This window comes from Macrobrachium rosenbergii, chromosome 14 (assembly GCF_040412425.1).
Source record: "Macrobrachium rosenbergii isolate ZJJX-2024 chromosome 14, ASM4041242v1, whole genome shotgun sequence".
NCBI classification, from domain to species: Eukaryota; Metazoa; Arthropoda; class Malacostraca; order Decapoda; family Palaemonidae; genus Macrobrachium; species Macrobrachium rosenbergii.
The window spans coordinates 40,915,537-40,934,770 of NC_089754.1; the positions used below are offsets into that span (position 1 = coordinate 40,915,537).

The window sequence follows — 19,234 nt, forward strand, 5'->3', positions numbered from 1 at the left end:
CTGGTATTGTTTGCTAAGCATATGCCATTGGCTCTTTCTTAGCATCATTTTTGATTGATGTTCCTGGATGTATTTTGCTCAGTCAAGATTATGATTAATGGGTTTGTATAAAACGGTTAGCAGTTGGCTTATGAAAAGGATGAAAATTTTTGGTAAAATATCCTTGCAAATGACAGTTGTTGATAAGTAAATCGTTGAATACTGTACCTGGGCTAAATTGTGCATGTGTCATTTTTGAGCTTTTACCGTAATTAAGAATGTTTCTTTTATATTATTTAAGTACATCAAAGATTTGCTGTTCCACGTGTGTAAACGATTTAGTTTTAACTGGTGCTTAGCTGTGAATAAGGTACTTCCGTTTTGTAGGACTTTATAGAAGTATGAAGTAAGTCTTGAGATATTTTTTAGGTTTTTTTAATACTATGTGATGTACTTAGGACAACTTCCATTTTTGAAATTGGGAGCACTGTTTTTATCTGGGACATATTAGGCTGTATGAGCAAGTATTTGTATGTTGCATGTGTAAGGTATTTGAAGTAAGTTGCATTGTCAGCCTTTAAATTCTTCACATATATTCTCTTTTAAGACTAGAGAGTTTTGAGCAGGTAAGTTTTACCTCTTTAGTTAGTCACGAATGTCTGTTGAGACAAGAGGATTGAAAAGGTATGGTTAGTTCTGCAACATGTCTCTTTGGTACATTAATTAAACATGTAAGGGGAATATGTACAATAATTCTCATATGGGAACCATACAAGTGTATTTTTAACCTGCCTTTAGAAACACAGTGATCTTGTAATTTTTTTTTTTTTTCCTCACCCCACACATTTCTGGTTTTTATTCTTATTTACAGATAATAAAAGTAACTATTTTTCTTTTGGTGATTTAGAATGTATTACACTGATGAGAGAGTCCTTGTGATTCTTGTAAGTACTGAAGGTTATAGGTTGATCAGCTACAAGAAGATGGTTCAGATATACTGACTTTTATACTGCACAACTGGAGCACATCTGTTACTTCCATATGCACTGCATTTACATACAGTATATTATATCCTATACTGCATTGCACTTCTCAGTTGCAAATTATTAGGACATTAATAATGTTCTTGACCTGTTTCTATTTACAAAGACTTTGTATTTTGTGTTTACTTTTATGTAACTGACATCAATTTTAACTTGAAATTCTGTCAAGACCATTGTTTAGATACTCTTTACATTTTATATTTGAAAGCCCAAGAAAACTCAAAGCATGATTTTAAGATGGAACTGTTGTACAGTTGCAGCTACAAAGAGTATCCACCCGTAAGAGCTCCTAATGATTATGATCCATTTGCACTCTTTAGACGACACTAGTGCACCTAATTTGATTTTGCATGTACTAGTACTTGGGAGTGGTCTATGTCACATTCTTATTGTAGTTACCGTATTGAATTAAAAAAGTAGTTAGTGGTTGTTACTGTCTTTTGGGCTTTCAAATTCTAAGTAATTCCTGGAGGTTGAAGAGAACTTGTTATCTATTATTTCTAAAAATGATGCGATTGTCCATGTCCAAAAAAGTCAATCTTCCTTCTCTCTATTGACTTTTGTTAAGGTTGTCAAACATTTTATTTTGTTCCATTACTATGATATCTTTCTTTATGTGAGATGTGTAAATTCCTTATTTGGAAAGAGTGCAGATTGATGATTTGTGATATTCGGTAACAGGTTAAAGGAATAAGCTTAAGCTTATAATTTTGTAAGTTGGTTGTCTTGTAATAGGAGATATATTGGCTTGTATTATTCCTCTTTAGAAAATAACTGTTTTGTGAAAAAAAAAGGACAAGGGAGTATTCTGTTTAGTCTTTATTATTTATGAATTCTCTTTCAAAGCGTGTTTTTGTGCAGTCAAGGGTATGATTAGACTACTTTTGAATTTTATATAATTGTTTAATATAGTGAATAGGTGTTTTAGTAATTGTGAAGATCGATAAAAATCTAAGATGGAAAATTAAGTATAAAGTAAAGTAAAGTATTTATGGAAGTTTTAGGATAAAATTATCTTAATTTTTACATTAACCCTTCTTTATTATTGTATTAAGGTCATGACTAAGGAGCGGATGTGAAGTCCTGTGATGAACAAATGTTATTTTACAAAGTGAAAAAAAGATCAGCCATGAAAAGGATGTGTATATTAGCATTCAGAATTTCTGTAGTTTCAGTGTTTTGTCTCAGTAAAGCAAAAAATTCTATTCTGTCTCATATCATTGGTAGATGGGCTGGGAGGCATACATATGTCTGGTTGTAGAAGCATGTTTGGGAATCATTAGGGAAAGATGGTGGTCCTGGGTTTTTATTTCAACTAATGCTTATGTTTGAGGAGCCTATGAAGTAATTCTTACTCTAGTTATTGATGATTTAGTTACATGTGTGATTTCTGTGTAGATACCAAGGGGCTCATATATTAATACAACAGGAACTTCTACTAATCTATATTTGGAATGAAGTGCAATTGATTTCATGTGGGAATTGTCTCACTTTTCAAATGTTTATTTCTGGGGAATGGTAATTAATGGTAAAACCTATTTTCATGCTTGGACAATGCTTTAAAAGCAGAGAGATTTCCTAACTGAATTAAACTAGTTTTGCAAAGATACCATAGAAATAATTACGTGCTATTAAAGTTTCTGGAGGTTTTTCAGCTTCAGTTTTTTATATAAAAAAACTCCTCACATTTTATTATTGTACAATAAACTAATTACTGTTGCTTAATTAGAAAGGAGGCTTCAATCTCTCAGTTTCTGTGTGAAATATCCAACAATAATAATCTGTTCTTCATCATCCTGTGCTTTTTAGAAAAGATGTTTCCTTAGCATGTAAATAAAACAGTTAGTTTGAATGTGCTTGTACTAATTAATGCTGTGCCATTTAATTATTACCAGTAATAGTAAATGAATGTATTTAGAAGGTAATAAAGTGTCAGTACTGTATTTCATGAAAGTGCATGCAGATATTTGTACATTTGCAGACTGTATTTACACATACTGTTAATGCATACTGTATGTATGCATATCCATAGATAACAGTATTTGGTATATATCTTAAGTTTACATGTGTGGTAGCCTGAGTATTAGTTATTAACTAAAACAGACCTCATTAGGCCCAGCTCTCTTGTATAAACTGTGGCATAAGAGGTTTTGGATGATTGGGTAACATTTTCTTAAAACTGTTAAAGTTAATTGAATAATTGGTTATTTTTTTTTATTTGGATAAGTTTTACTTGAAAAGCCTAAAGATAAACTTGGAGAATTCAAGAGGAGTGAGACTTGAGTTTTTATGTTTTTTGATGCTGTGTTGTGTGATTAATAACTGAAAAAGGGGAGATCTTTTGAGAAGTAGAGAAGCAGGTTACAGTAAGCAAAATGATACTGGAGGCTTGAATATTTGCAGACAGTAGGATGCAGACATAAGTTTGGAAGGTGTAATAAATTTACAAAATGTTTACAATGAAATATACATAAAAGAAATAATGCAAGTTTAATTTACTGTTGGGAGAGAAAGTGATTGGTTGTACAGGCTAGAGTAGATTTTATTAAAAAGTTCAGACATATAAGGCCTGTAGTGTAATAGTATGGAGTATTACCTTGAATGGATAAAGCAACAGTTATATTCAGATCTGCACCTAAAGGCTAATTATCCTGCTGGATAGTACCTTAGAGCCAAGAAACATCAATTGTCATTCAGATATACAAATGTATTTTAGGACTTATGGACCTACCTGAGTGACTTTTTTATTACTTTTGCTCTTGTCCATGTGTGGAGCACTAAATACAAATGTATTGCCTTTTTTTTATTAGTAGATTGTCATCTAGAAGGATATATTTGCACTTCTTTTACTAGAAATTAGTGAAGTTCATACTCATATGGTTCCAGAATTTCTTTAATGATCCAGCCCTAGTTTGTTATACTGTATATCTGTTCATATATAATATATTTTTTATAATTTTGGGATGTATATTGATTTACATATACCCTCTTTGTTATAATTATCAGAAAAAGATGTAAAATTCTGGATAGTATTAATTGATTTCTTTAATAATTTTAGTCAGTTTTCAAAGAGGGATTTTCAGATTTTTTTTATGTGAAAAGAGTTAAGTGCTTTGAAAATGGGCATCACACCTGAAATGTGTATTGTATTGTTCAGTGAATATTCATTTCAATATATGTTTTTTACATACAGTGGTATTGTGTGCATCAGTAGTATTTTAAAAAGGTACGCTTAGGCTGTGTAGTTATAAGAGGCTTTCCTCTTAAATTATCTCCATTACTGTATTTACTGTTTACTGGTTTTACTTTGGTGGATGACAGCTTCAGAAAAGTAACGTATGCGGCTCTTTTGGGCAAGGTTTCACCTCTTTAGCATTCTCCACTTGAAAAGAAAATACAGTATTTTGTCCTATGCAGTACTGATCACATATATAAAGAAAGACAGTCACTCATTTAATATGTTCATGTTTTTATTATAAAAGATTGTATAACTAGGAAATGGCACAGCATGTAACCTTGCTCTGTCCAGTGTTCACTAATGGGGTTATGGTATTGTGTTGGTTGCACTTGAGCAGGGTTGCTGTCTCGGGTCAAGGAGTCTGCTGAGAGTGTCCAGAATCTCATACAGAACAAAGTGGAACAGTCAGGGTTTCGTCCAACCACACTCAGTTCATCAAAGGGTGAGTCTTTATCAAGAAAAATGTGATATTATTGTATGTTCTTCTGAGAATGAAGTGCTTTTGATAAGTTGAGAGTTGAGTGTTCATGTTTGATTACTGTTGTTTTAGATGATAGATTATTACAGTGAGTGATAGGCTGCTTTAGAAATATGTTTTTTTCTGTACCATAGATCGCATAAATTCATAACACCATCAAATGTGCTAGACAACTAGAGACATTTTAGAAAACATTTGGGTATTTTTTTTTTGAAAGTGAATGCATCAAACAGTATGCCAGAAACTCTGAGAAGGATACCTATCCAAGTCTTTTCAGTACTTGCATGACAAATACCCTCGTTTTTCACTATTCTATTGCCATGTTTAAAAGAAAATATCAAATATAACTTTCAGGAGGTTGGTAAGTGTATCTTATCTTTTTTGTATTAGATGAATGGTACTGAATTTTACTAAGACTTTTATGCTAGCCAGTCATTTCACTTTCATGTTTAGGATAATTATCCTGTCTTACTACAAATGTTTTGGCAGTTATACTTATGTGATATTGATGTTAAATTTTGTTACAATGCATATTTTTGTATCTGAACTTGTTTGAGTATGCACTAGTTGTAGTGTTCGGACTGTTCTTACCACCAGTTATTGATTTCAAAACAAGAAAAAGAAAACAAGGCTTACAGGGGGTTGGATGGGATTTTAGAACTGTAGATCTTTCTAAATAGCCTTCCTTAATCTTAGGAAATATATTTTTTTTTATCAGAAGGAGGCAGATTGATAACAGTGCTGCTAAAATAAGTATTATTAGTCAAACCCATAGGACGTAAAGAACTGTCTATAGAATGGGAGTATTTTTATTTTTTCAGAAGCATTGTCAGGACTGCAAACATTTTTATAGTAACATTACACCTCTGCAGAATTTTGTCAAAAGGTGAACTTCTGGACATACAAAACACTAGGAGATAAGTGTCTGGATTGTGATCCAAGTCACTACAGGTTGTTCTTTTATAAGCTTAATCCTATCCATTCATGGGAAATTATTTTATGCATGAAATTCTGGTTGAATGTGTTTCATTGCTTCCAAATAAAATTCTATTGGTGTTGACGTTTAAGCCAATGAATTATGCACTGTACCATCACCATCCAACTTAGTAATAGTTAGTTGGACTAAACATAACAAAATAATAATGTTTGATTATTTAAACACATTGCTCGGGTGTAATTTTCATGCAAGTACTTAAAAATATAATCTAAAAATACACTACAATAAAGAAATCTTTGATTTTGGGCAATGATTAGTAATTTGTTTCATTCAGTGATATGTATAGTTGATTGCATGTACGTCAATATCAAGAAAATGTTGATATTGTTATCAGTGTTATTTTTTCTGTAGAAAGATATCCAAATAGAACCAAACATCACCATTTTATTGTATTATATTAACAGTATTATTATTCAGGAGGAGCTTATTTAAACAAAACACTCTATCTGATGAGAAAAGATCAGTTAGTTTTGCAAACTACTAGTTTAGTTATGAAGCTGATCGTGGTATTAATATTCATAATTGTATTTTGAAATAATAGAGAAAAATTATCTTTTATACTTTTATTAACAACTAAAATTAAGGCATGTTTTTGATGTAATATATCAATTGCATGTGTTGGTCAGGAATATGGGTTCAGGATACATGAACTGCAGCTTTGATTAATATGATCATGTATAAGATTTGCTCTTTAGAGATGTAGGAAGCATGGAGTGAGTAATATAGGTTCTTATAACCATTTAATACCAAATTTGGTCTGGTATGATCTGTTTATTACTAACTCAGGTTAATACTTTGTGGGAGAGAAATTTCTGACCATTAGCGAATGGTTTTATAGTGTTGATGCATTTTGATTGTTATTAATTGGTTTTCTGTGTTCATCCACTTATTTTCATTAATTTTATATAAATTTTTTCCAATTCGTTTTAGAAATGGTTGTTCATGTTAGTGTATTATCTGAGATTTCTTGAAGGGGACAATGAAAAGTGAGTGTTTTTGTTAATGGAAATTTAATTATTTTTAACATATGGATTTCAGGCACCCAGTGAAGGGAATAGAGTTTTAATATCCAGTGTAGTTCTAGAATGAGATATCATTGAAGCATAATTAATCATTAGTGGCTGAGGAAAAATAACAGAAATAACAGTAAACACTGATTTTATAGTAACCATAATAACTTTCTAAGTTGACAGTAGGAGATGAATAAGTAAATTGAATTGAATTGAATTTTGTCCAATGCTGTTGTGATTATAAGTTTTATTACCCAGTCGCCACTGCCATAGGAAGTGCCAATGCTTTGAATTCCAATGAGATGCATCCAGTAGTGGGATTCAGCTGGTTTGCACTGGTTCAGTGAATTTTCTCACAGAATTTTATGAGTTAGGTGAACCGGTTAAGTGTAACAACCAGTTGACCACCCAAATAGGCAGTTATAAGTAGAGTAGAGCACGCAACTTTTAACTCGTAACATAAATTTCATTTAGCATGTCATGGAGCAAATGTGACATGCTTTTTATGATAGAACCAGCTGAAAAAATATTTGAATTGCACCACTGGATGTATCGCAGGGTAGATGAGCACCTATTAAAGGGTTGTGAATCCCTTGGGAAGGAATACCCCTGAAATGGCAGATGAACTTATCCCTTGAGGCCAGTGGCACCCACTGGGTAACATCAATCTACTTCCTGTGGGCTGATACTGCATTGGGAATAAGTGGTATAACATTATTGCCTTAGAAGTGCCAATGGTTTTTGGGGGTCAGTGGAGGGTTGTGGATCCTGTGGAGGAGGAAATGTAACTAAAAAGCAATCGAGCATCTTCACTTGAGGCCAGTGGACATCACATTATCACTCATGTAGAATGCATAGATTATAGTATTCATGCCACTGTGCTTGCTGTGAAGTTCACTGAATGACTATGGACAAGGGGGGCCAACAGCCCCATACCTTGTATCTAACGGTAAAAAAACAGAAATACAAAGGTATGGTGTATCATTGGATTTTTAATACTCATTGCTGTGGTTCAGATGAGAAGAAACGTAAGGTGAATGATTTGTCAGAGGAGGGTATGCTGGATTTTTTATTCTGATGTAGCACTTGTGGTCTCAGAGAGACTCTGGGGACATGTGAAAAGGGTACAAATGTAATGTTTTTAGAATTGTATGGGTAAGATTGAGTATGGCTGGAGCAAAATTGTGGTGGTGAATGTTTAAGACCAAGTTTGGTAACGAATGACAGTGAAAGTGTTTTTTGATTAGTTTGAATTTTCCCTGTTAGGTTTCAAGAACATGAAAGGGAGGTTATGCTAGTTAATTAAATGCAAAGGTAGGTGACAGAGAAGAGCTGGTATTGTGGGCAGATATAGTGTTCCAGGAACAAATGAGAATGAAGGGAATCTTATGGAAATGTGTTTGGAAAGGGTTATCGTTGTTGGGATACATGGTTACCAAAGAAAAATATTCATGAGCTCACTTGGCAGAGAGAAAATAGTGAGGAAAATGTATTGTTAGAGTGTATGAGTTTACCGGAAATGGAAAGCAAGGTGATGAATGTCTAGGTCAGAGGAGCAGAGACTGGAGTGTACCTGATCATTATTTGGTGCAAGTGAAAGGTAAACTATTAAAATATTCAGGCATAAGAATTTTTAGAGGGATTTTTGGTGCTTTGAACTATCAAAATAGGCAATTCTAAGTTTTAGAGGGGTTTTAAGCTATTTGCGGATTTAAGGTATTCGGGGGGTAGAAGTACTGTTGCGAATATCTGGGGTCAACTGTTATATATACAGGTATTATCCTCCTTACGATGGGATTAGGTTCCAAAAAACTTATCGCTTGGTGGAAAAAACGTATCTCGAATATAGCCTAGCCTCCACTAGGGCATTCAGTATCATTTATACTTATATGGTAGCCTAGTCTAAATTATAAAGTATACTCTATGCATATACGGTGTAGTAATTATTATCTGCTAATTCTGGAGGTTCATGCAGATTGACGTATGACTATTCAGTACAAAGAGAAATTGAATAAAAAACAAGAATAGCTTAGCCTATATTGTGGTATATCGTACACATATATACGGTAGCCTAGCCTACATTATACTGTACTCTATATTCACATATTAATATCGTATTTTACAAACATCAACATAACGAATATGCATCGTTTCCATTTTTCCATGGATCCTTTAAAAAGTTACGCTTTACTTCAGTGTATCAAATAATATTGTATGTATTCTCATATTGCTTATGTATTATAAATTGTGATCATAGCGATCATGTTTTGATTTGGAAATTGACTACCGGACTCGGTAACGGCAAGTTTATTTCGCCGTATTTAAATAAGTTCAGAGCGCTTTTCTTGCTTCTAGTTAGCATAAATGAATCTCTAGATACTTTATTTATATGGGACAAAGTTATTTTTCGTTATATGAAGTATTTTTAAGTCAAAATATAACTTAAATACGTCTCCTTGTGAAATTAGTTTAGCTATTTTTTCGTTAATAGATTACGTTGGCAGATTCCGTTCGCTATTTTCACTTGATTTCATCTTAATACAAGCTCTATGTATTTATATTTTATCAGCGTGAAAACAGCAATAGTATGTGTTCTTCCATGCCCAGTAGTTTTGATTAAAATACTTTTCTCTCCAATTTTATTTACGGTCGAGTTTCATCCATGTTGCTGATGCATGATAATTTATAGTCATTAGCAGCTTGAATATTGTTTTCTCAGCTTCAGCTACAACTACCAGCTGAAATTTAGTAGTATATTTCCTTGCCGATCTTTTCTTCATAGCTAATAAGGGTATAGTGTAAAAATATATCAGTCGTATTCTACTTAACGTCAGTTGTAAGATACAGTAATTACGGTAATTGTTTACTGCGTACAATGGTTGAAATACAAGCAAAACGGCTGTTGTTATCTAATTCGGTCATCAGCAAAGCAGCAGTTTCTCGTTCGGTTGTTATTGGCTGTAAGAATTTGCGCGGCAAGAGTATAACGTTATTATTTATAGTACGGATTTGACTCCGTTCGGTCATGTTGTGCTTCGTGCAAGAATGATGACGTCACAGATTTGAGTTCCTGGAGTTGTGACGTATGCAATTGATATCTTCGATAAAAGATATATTGTTATATATCATTATGAAAATCTTGGATCATTTTGTGTATGCATCTTATTTTTTGTATCATGCACAAACATCTTGTTTTTTTCATTGGTGTTGGTCTACATTAACGATTCCATATAAACCACATTAATTGAAATAAAGCATAGACTTATGCAGCCAGTTCCGATACTAGGGTATTAATTCATCATAATCCTGCATGTCAAATGTTAATATCAATGGGAGATTAGATCTACACTTCAAATTCTTATATTTTGAGGCAATGGCACGTTATAGACCTACACATCAAATTCTTATATTTTGAGACAGTGACAGGGCGTAGGCTTACATGTCAATTTGTAGTCATTAGCAGCTTGAATATTGTTTTCTTATCTTCAGCTACAACTTGCAGCTTAAATTTAGCAGTATATTTCCTTGCGGATCTTTTCTCCATAGCGAATAATGGTATAATGTAAAAGTATATCAGTCCTGTTCTACTTGACGTCATTTGTAACATAACTATGGTAATTGTTTACTACCGTACAATGGTTGAAATACAAGCTATTGTTATCCGATTTGGTTATTAGCAAAACAGCAGTTTCTCGTTCGGTTGTTTATGACTGTACGCATTTACTCAAGAGTATAACGTTATTAACAATACTTTTATCACATTCTCTTTTACTTTTTTAACCAGAAGATGGGATAAAGAGATGAAGGAAAAGAAGTTGGTCTATTGTAATTTGGTCTCTCTTGCTTCCTGATTGTACGCTCCTTCCTGCACCTGTACGAAATTTTAAAATATTTTCTAAATATTGTTGTATCGGTTTTAATTTCTAACCCCATCGCAAAATCGAATTATCGTAGGCGAATTATCGTAACTCCAGCACTACCTGTGTATTATATATATATATGTGTACAGTATATATACATACAGGCATGTATGTATGTGTATATGTATGTATGCAATACTTGTGATTGTCTGCTTAAAAACAGTTTCTAGTAAGATGAAGATTGTGGATGCAAATGCAAAGAAGAAAGTAAGAGATAAATAAACGGTCTACAGTCGATTTTGTTTTTCGTTCAAAAATTATAGTAAACCGTGTTTTACTAATTGTTTGATTGAACACGAGTAGCATAACTACATAAGATTAAAAGAGATCAACATTTAATGATACTTCTGTTCGTAAAAGTGATCATAATGATGCATTCGTAGGCATGCACCATAATTGTTCATGTCCGCGCTTAGTCCTTTTATTATTTTGTTGCTAGGTTATATACATATTTTTCTTACTCAAATTCTTTATTTTTGAAGATTTTTACAATATATACAGAAGTCTGAAATGGAAAGAGATTTGGGGGTACCTGAAAAAATCTGAATAAATCTCTCTCGTGGTTTTCAAGCTAACAGATATTGAGCTTATGCCTAGTTGAAACCTGTCGCATTTTGTCTAGGGTATGGCAATAACAGTCACCATTTAACAAATATGGAAACTGAAAACATCCAGTGGGCGTTTAGTCAACACGGTAAGAAACGGCATGGCCTGGGTTGTGGACAACTCTTAGGAGTTCAGCATCATGCACTGCCTGTGATACTGGTACGACGGGGGCTTCAGCCTTCACTACAACTGGTTCCACTGGCAGAGCGCTGTAGTACTGTGGGAAGTAGTTCACAACTTGGCGTTTCCTACGTTCAGCTGTTTCCTCAGCGGCTGTCTCTTCTTCGGCAGGGGTTTCGGTAGCAGCTTCAGCAGCCTCTGTTACAGTCTCCTCCTCAGCTACCTCCTCAGCTGCTTCCACGGGTACTTCATCTCCTTCAGATATGACTGCCTCGGTTGTTTCCTCTACTACAGCTTCCTCTATGATAGCTTCCTCAGTTGTTGCTTCTTCTTCAGCAGCAGCGAGTGCAGCAGCTACAGCAGCCTTGTGTTCCTCCACGAGTCTGAAGTGTTCGGCTCTTGCTGCGGCTACTTCAGGTGTCTCAACAGCAGGTTCGAGATCAAAGACTGGTGCTACAAGGTTGAACTCAGGAGCTACAGGGGCAGCGCTGTCGAAAGTTGGGGCAACTGGCAGAGCGTTGGAAGAAACGCGGAAACCATCATGATCAGCAATGTAGTGCACAATGACCTCTTCGTTGTTGGCGTCAATGTAAGAATAGCTTCCCCTGACAGCCCCAGTGAAGTCCCTCACTGCATTGTGTACCTGACCCAAAGAAGCGTGGCCGTAGGCGTACTGTCCAAGTTCGTCTTGTGAGTGGTACTGGTTCTTGTATTCAGTTGGGGCTACAGCGGGAGCAACTGCAATGGGGGCGTGCAGAGGCGCAGGAATGGGTGCTGAGTCTGGGATGAGGTTGTAGTCATAGGTTGTGGGCCCTACAATGGGTGCAACAGCAGCATATGGGTAGCCTGTGTATCCATATGGATACTGGGGCATCCCTGCAACTGCACATATGCATGCTGATATCACTACCTGTTTGAAAGAGATAAATATGTTTTGTATTAAATATTCCTAAAATGGGTTATACTTATAATCCAGAGGGGTGAATTTTGGGATATGGTTGGAAGTTGGGTGAAATTCATTAAGACATTGTTGAATGGTTTTCTGTTTCATTATTACTATTCTTCCGTAACGAACATAATATTAACGGAATAAGTATTAAAATGAATGAATTTGTAGAAGAGTGAAGTGGTCTTGAAATACCAGGTTACAAAATGGAATTTTGAATAGATTAGCTTCGAGTTGAGTGTAATTAATTGTCACATGCAGCAGAATTTTGTGCCTCCATGAAGATGTAAGCGTTGTAGGAAATTAAGTGATGAAAAAACACTTGCGCTAACGCCGGTGCGTATTGTTATTAGGAAATAGATCATAATCGCATTGTGGCGATTTAGCGAGATTTCTGTTGCATTTATGAAATTATTTTATAAGTATCATTAGATATTTCGTTCCCCTCGAGAGAAAAGTATAGAAAGCGCATTTATACTTTTAATAAGAAATAAATTTTGTCCTGTCTGAAAGTCTTACTCATGAACTGTATGAGTAGTTTTCCAGTGTTGATAATTGGATGTAGTAATACGCCTAAAGAAGATGATTAAATGTCACAGCTTACTGTCTGTGAAATATTGCAATAAAGCTAAACGTGAATAACTGCATCCACAAGCACAGACTCGAAAGAAACGGATAAAACACCGAAAACACTGCACGTACCAGGGCGTTCATCTTGCAGACGTTTCGAGGAGGTCCAGAGGCGGAGAACTGTACAGCCCAGATGCTTTCCCTCCATTTATATACTCTTCGGCGATAAAACGCCGCTGCTGTCCCTACCCCCACCCTCTCCCTATACACTCCCCAACGGCCCTCGACGAAGGAGTAGCGTGTCCTTTGGCTCCTCCCCATCATCTTCAAATTCAGCCCTTTCCCCTCCCCTCGTCCTCCTCTTCTTACCCCCTTCCTCCCCCCCCTCCTCCAGCAATTAGTATCATACTGTAGACAGAGCCCATCGTTATTTTTTTCGTTTCATCGTCGCCATTAAGCCACGCCCATTTGATACCTTTCTCTTCGTCAGAGGGCTGCTTCTGTTATTCACGGGATGCCTAGAGAAGACAGAGGCATTGCTGGCATACAGCCAATTTAATTGGTCAACCGCAGATCTCGTAGTTTCTTCAGGTGTGCGAAGTTTCGTGTTTTGAAATTTCATCTCGTGGATTTGTCTGAAAGAACTGTAAGTTGTAGATCAGAGAGAGAGAGAGAGAGAGAGAGAGAGAGAGAGAGAGAGAGAGAGAGAGAGAGAGAGAGAGAGAGAGACAGACTGTTATAAGTTACTCATATGGATATGTACGTTACAGGGCGTATTTCTTCAATTGTATGTGAAAATTCATACACGTAGCTCGCTTCGGATTATATTAATTTTAGTCTTGTATTATGGTTTCCCAAAGAAAAGTCTTGCCGAATGTGAAGTTTCAGTCAGTATATTTTTTTTATTTTATGTAGATCCTTTTCACTCGTGTAGAACTACAAAATGCCCACTAGGGCGTGGTATTACTCCCAAAGTCCTTTCTAGAACATTCTGTCCTTCCACGCCCGTCTTACCCTTGTGGGTTCCTTACCCAGTCTCCTTGATCGTCTTCTTTATTGCGTTCCGTGAAGTATTCCGGGACAGAAGTGATTTGTTTGTTGATTTATTGTGTTTGTTACTTATTCGTTGGCTTTCCTTTTTTTAAATACTGGATTTCTTCCATTTTAGTGGCATTTTTCCCCATAAGTTTTGGGGTAAAACAATATGTACATTACTATCGACTGAATTCACAAGATGTCAGGTATTATGAAGTCTCTTTTTTGACTTGGTGTTTCACGTGGTTGTCCAGCAGACCATTACTTAGGCGTAACGGTTTCTGTTATGAATTAGAAAACAACGTGACCTGAATATTTATGCATTGTCGTATCCAAGAAACGTAGGAAGTGATATTCTTAATGTAAGGGTTTCGAGTTAGCAGGTACCTTCTTGACTGCTGGGCGATGGATCAGGAAGTTTGTACTGTAGGTCCAATCTGACAGAGGAATGTCGGAACTGTGTCTGGTAAAAAAATATCTGTTCAGTAACTTGCGTTTGCTCTTCAGGTTATAGCGTTCATTTGGGAGGGAAAGCGAATTTTGCACTGCAAATGCATTTATTTCAGGAATCTGTTGTAGCAGTTGCAAGTTAGCCAGTTTGGGTGATAATTCCTGCTAAGACTATACGGATTTCTGTACTTGTTTCTCCTCAAAACATTGTATCGTTTTGGTAAAAATTTAGCTGGGCTATAATTAGTGTAATTTCAGGATTGGGTTGCCTGTTTTTACTGTTTTTCATAATATAATTTTATGAATATAGGATTCACATATTTCATCTGCATTAATTGGCAAAATGCTTTTATTAATTATTAAACTTCGTTGCTTCTGTTGAGCCCTTCATCATTTCAGAAGTGATCATTGTTTCAAGGCTAGTTGAAATTGACTTTTTCCTTTTATTTTGTTTGATCTTACTAATTCGGATTCTCTAACATCCATCGTATGTTGAACTTAGAATGTCAACCGCATGTTTAGTGATTTTACTTCTAAATGTCGTGACTGGCAGTTAAAGGAGAGAATCGAACTTCAGCTCTGGAGCGGGATTTGAACCCGCGTCTTCCGAGTTACAGCCACACAGTTTCGCCGACCTCACTAATGGAGAAGACTTTTTTTCTTCCTCCAATTTGGAAGTTAGTGGCACTTTTATGCCTACCCTTTTTTGACGCAAGTATACTAACAGAAAGCTCTCTTGCACGCCAGTGTAGGTGACATTATAATCCAGTTTTCACGTGATATAACTTAAAAAAGTTATGATGTCACACACACATATATATATTGATATATATATGTGTGTATATATGTCTGCATGGAATTCGCTCTACCTTCAATATCTTCCACAGTGGTGCAGTCCTGTTCGATTTCTCTCTTTGTCGAATGCTGCCATTTCCATGGTTCATATTTTACCCCAGTTCATGCCAAGAGTAAAAAAGTGACTCATTACTTCGCTAACCTTGATTTTTGTTGGAAGCCTTATTTGCCCCAGTCGAGGCGGTGCCCACCAGTACCGCGTTTTACGGCGTCTTTTTACGAAGTCTGGGCTGCCGAACTTGGTACCAAGCTGCCATCATTGGTGAAAAAATTTTTGGCAAAACTGAGGCCATGACCCTTTTTTTTTTTTTTAGATAACAGGCGAAACTCATTTCTTGTCAAAATGAATGAGTTTTGAGGCAAAATTTGACGACAAAATTTTTCTTAAGAGTAAAGCTTCATGGGCGGGGTAGTCTGACACCTTTTGCTAGCCCATGCCAGGAGAAAACATGGGGAAAGGAAGAAAGAAGGGCGTTGGGGGGATGAATCAGGAGAGAAGTAATAAACTGCTGCCCTATAAAGGAAGAGAGGTTATAAGTCAGAAAGAACAGAAGGATAAGATTCCAAAGTTCGTCGGTCGAAGAATAGAAGGAATCACCAAAACTTGTAATCGTAAGATTTCGGATTTCCAATTAATCTCTTGTATAGGATTGTGTTAAAAGTTACGTGGTCCTACTTTTCAAAATTTTGAAATGTTAAATTCAGCGAATAAGCGTTTCAAGAAACAAAGGAAAGCTTTGATAAACCAGCGGAGAAATATAGCGAAGCGCGTGATGTACTGTATACAGTTCATTACCTAAGACACATTGAAGTCTCCACTACTTCCGTACGTTTGCTGATTGTGCATGTTTAGGTAGAGTTACATCCTCACACCAGAGGTTTAGTGGCGGCAGTTGGTGGCAAGTTGTCATACGTAAATTATACATTCCATAACACCAAAAAAGATGAGGAAAGATTTCAGTATTCTGTCTTAAAATGTTTTGATCTTTTGTCCGCAAAATGGTTAAGTTTGATGTTTTTCTGGGTGCTCTGTGCACTACTGTTGCAGTGTTGAAATGTGTTTTAACAATGAGTGGAAAATTTTAAAATATGTTTTGTTCATAAAATTTTTCGTTTAAAGCACTGACATTTATTGTGATTGACACTGATTATGAGCAATTCAATCGAAGGTTGGCAGTTACAAACAAAACCATTCGGCAGGTGTTTCATGGATGTATGTTAAAAAAATAATCATGGGAGAGGTTAAAAAGAAACTGCGGAGTATTGGTAGCCAAAGATTTCATGTAACTGGGTCTGTGGATGCATCGGTGTAAGTTTTTAAGTAGGAAAGTTTGTGTTATTTGATATTTAAACTCTGCATCCACAGTATTCAAGAAGCCCCAGATTGGTATGTACGTACACGGCAAGGAACCGGTCCATATTCTCCTTGAAAACTTGTAATACTCGTAATTGGACACATGAATATGAAGCAGGAAGACCCACCTGTATATTGAAGAATAGTTTTGTAGTCTACTGTGTGAGCCCAGTGTTATGTATAGGATTAACGTAATTTGTTAACCAGTAATCTTCGGCAACAGGATTAAAAGCTATATGCAGTCCCCGTTAGGGGTTAGTGCCGTCAGTGCACCTCGTCCGGTGCATTGTAGGCATTACTCAGGTTCTTGGCAGCGTGCCTTCGGCCTCTAGCTGTAATTCCTTTCGTTCCTCTTACTGTACCTCCTTTCATGTTCTCTTTATTCCGTCTTACGTTCCACGCTCCTAACAGTTGATTCATAGTGCAGCTGCGAGGTTTTCCTCCTGTTAGACCTTTCAAACCTTTTACTGTCAATTTCCGTTTCAGCGCTGAATGACCTCATAGGTCCCAGTGCTTGGGCTTTGGCCTAAATCTTATGTTCAGTTAAATTCAGCCAGTATATGTAAAGCGGTCTTCAATTGCCCGCTTACATAACCGCAATTGTTAGATTGTTGTTTGATTGTATTCGCCCCATGTCAGCATGGGCTTGCTCTTGTGAGCAGACCATCATATAAAATCAGAACTGGTCCACTATCTGCGTTTTGGCCTTACCAACATCCTAGAGGGCTTCGCTTAAGCATCTCTATTCAGATTGCGCCCCAGAGAGTTATGCCTCTTTCGTTTCTTTTGTTTCTTGATGTCTGTCTTTTCCTGTTTTTTGTTGCTGCGTTTTGCGGTATGAAATACGACCTTTTCGTCTCTCTCTTTCTAAATGTATCGATTAAAATGTTTTTTATTTTGGAATTCGGGATTTATGTATACATAATCCTGAATTCAAAAATAATTATATATATATATATATATATATATATATATATATATATATATATATATATGTATATTTTGTTAGAGAGAGAGAGAGAGAAGAGAGAGAGAGAGAGAGAGAGAGAGAGAGAGAGAGAGAGAGAGAGAAAGGAAATATACCAAGTTTTTGTGATAAATACTGATTATCGGTTTGTTGTTAGATTAACCTGACCTTATGCTTTTATCGTTTCGTGCCCTTTTGAACACACCAGCGTAATCAATTCCCAAAAAAGTCCCAAACGTCTCGTCGCTCGGTCATTTCCCGAGGTCACGCCTAGAGGTCAAGGTCACGCAAGAGTCGCGACCAGCATCCTTCGTCTCGTCTTTACGACACGTCTGGATAGCTTTGCGTGATCTTGGCCGTGTCGTCCGGGAATGACGACGTCGTCCACAGTCCGGAGAGACGGAAAGCCTGCAAGCGACCACGCCCTTTGATGAGTCCGTGTCCCCGCCACAAGGCTACTTGGGAAGCGCATCCTTTTCCCTTGCTCTTGTCCTTCTCCCCTGTACGCCCCTCCCACCCCGCCATCTCCCTCCGCTCTCTGCTCTCTCCTATCTGTTTCTCCTCTTCTTCTTCATTTCTCTTGATAACTCCTTACTCTCTGGAATCGCCGACGCCATCTATGGAAAAGGAAGGTAGGGCAGGGCAGTGTGGGTAGTGAGGACACCACCGTTGGTTGATCGTGCCCTCATTCAAGGTCTCTCTCTCTCTCTCTCTCTCTCTCTCTCTCTCTCTCTCTCTCTCTCTCTCTCGTACATAAAGACAAGTGTACACGTGACCGTAGGTGTAACGTACGTGGTAATTTTCAACTGTGTACATGTGTTTGTCTTTTGAGATGTATGTATGTTTTAATGTGTCAGAGAAGAGGGAGAAAGTACTACATGTACGTATACCTTTACTGTAGCATATGTGTATATGATTTTGTGAATGCAAATGTAAACACATGACAAAGCACACGTTTGCCAAACCTGTGACGGTCGGGAATTTGAACCCTGTAGTTTGGTTCGACAACTTATTAATAATAAAAAAAAATATTGTCTGAACTAATAAGAGGAAGAGTATTTAAGCCGCGGTTAAGGAAGATATTCTGTGTGCAAGGTTACGGTCTCCGCCCATAAATCTGGGAATTCAGTGAACGAGACGAGGGAAGACGTCTAAGGAGCAGAGTTGAATGTTATGTAGGAGAAATGGAGTAGCAGGAAGTTTAGGGGATGACACGGAGCGCCTGTGAAGGTGTAGAAGGAAATTCAAGCAATTTTTAAAAATTTTTTTATCTCTGCTGTTGTCAGAGGGAGGATTGCAGGAATAAGTGACAGTATTTTCGTAGGCTTTAGGCTTTAGAAGTAATGTTGAGCTCTTGCAAAGACATCTGCTGTGATTGTGGCGCTGAAAATATTCTAGGAACATTGCTGGTCTCAGGCGAAATAACAGACAGTGCAGCGTTCTTTTTTAGTTCAACAGTGAACTTAAAAAAAAAATTTTGAAGCTTCCGTAAAAGTCGAAAATAAATGCTTGATATACGTTAAGTTTGCATGGGAGGGAATTCAGAGAATTATAATGAGCTCTGGTAAAATAAAAGACAACGCCTGATCTATTGAGATTGTGTCCTAGAAGGAGCTCGAGGGATAACGTTTTGAAAGCTCTTAAAATGTTAGGCGATACTTGAACG

At 36.5% G+C, this 19,234-nt stretch overlaps 2 protein-coding genes across 16 annotated transcripts in view; one reads left to right on the top strand and one right to left on the bottom strand.

Annotated features, from left to right (window-relative positions):
* Positions 1-19,234, top strand: part of Rbcn-3B (WD repeat-containing protein Rbcn-3B) — a 108,089-nt gene that overhangs the window by 43,826 nt on the left and 45,029 nt on the right. For 11 of the 15 annotated variants that reach the window (XM_067116616.1, XM_067116614.1, XM_067116615.1 and 8 more), the window contains one exon: positions 4,598-4,702. The exons of the other annotated variants lie outside the window; for them this stretch is intronic. In XM_067116616.1, the coding sequence (XP_066972717.1) occupies positions 4,598-4,702 (105 nt within the window). The remainder of the gene's footprint in view (positions 1-4,597; positions 4,703-19,234) is intronic. 15 annotated transcript variants of the gene reach the window in all.
* On the bottom strand, positions 11,117-13,246 carry LOC136846013 (uncharacterized). Its single transcript, XM_067116629.1, has 2 exons — positions 13,040-13,246; positions 11,117-12,301 (listed from the first exon to the last, which is right to left on the bottom strand). Exons 1-2 carry the CDS (start codon positions 13,229-13,231, stop codon positions 11,348-11,350), a joined length of 1,146 nt encoding a protein of 381 aa, XP_066972730.1. The 5' UTR covers positions 13,232-13,246; the 3' UTR covers positions 11,117-11,347.

Bases quoted from the DNA above. Each gene is read 5' to 3' on its own strand.
- LOC136846013 (XM_067116629.1), bottom strand. From the start codon at position 13,231: ATGATGGGGAGGAGCCAAAGGACACGCTACTCCTTCGTCGAGGGCCGT. The intron at 12,302-13,039 runs GTACGTGCAGTG...TCTTTCAAACAG, and splicing joins TCTGCAAGATGAACGCCCTG to GTAGTGATATCAGCATGCAT.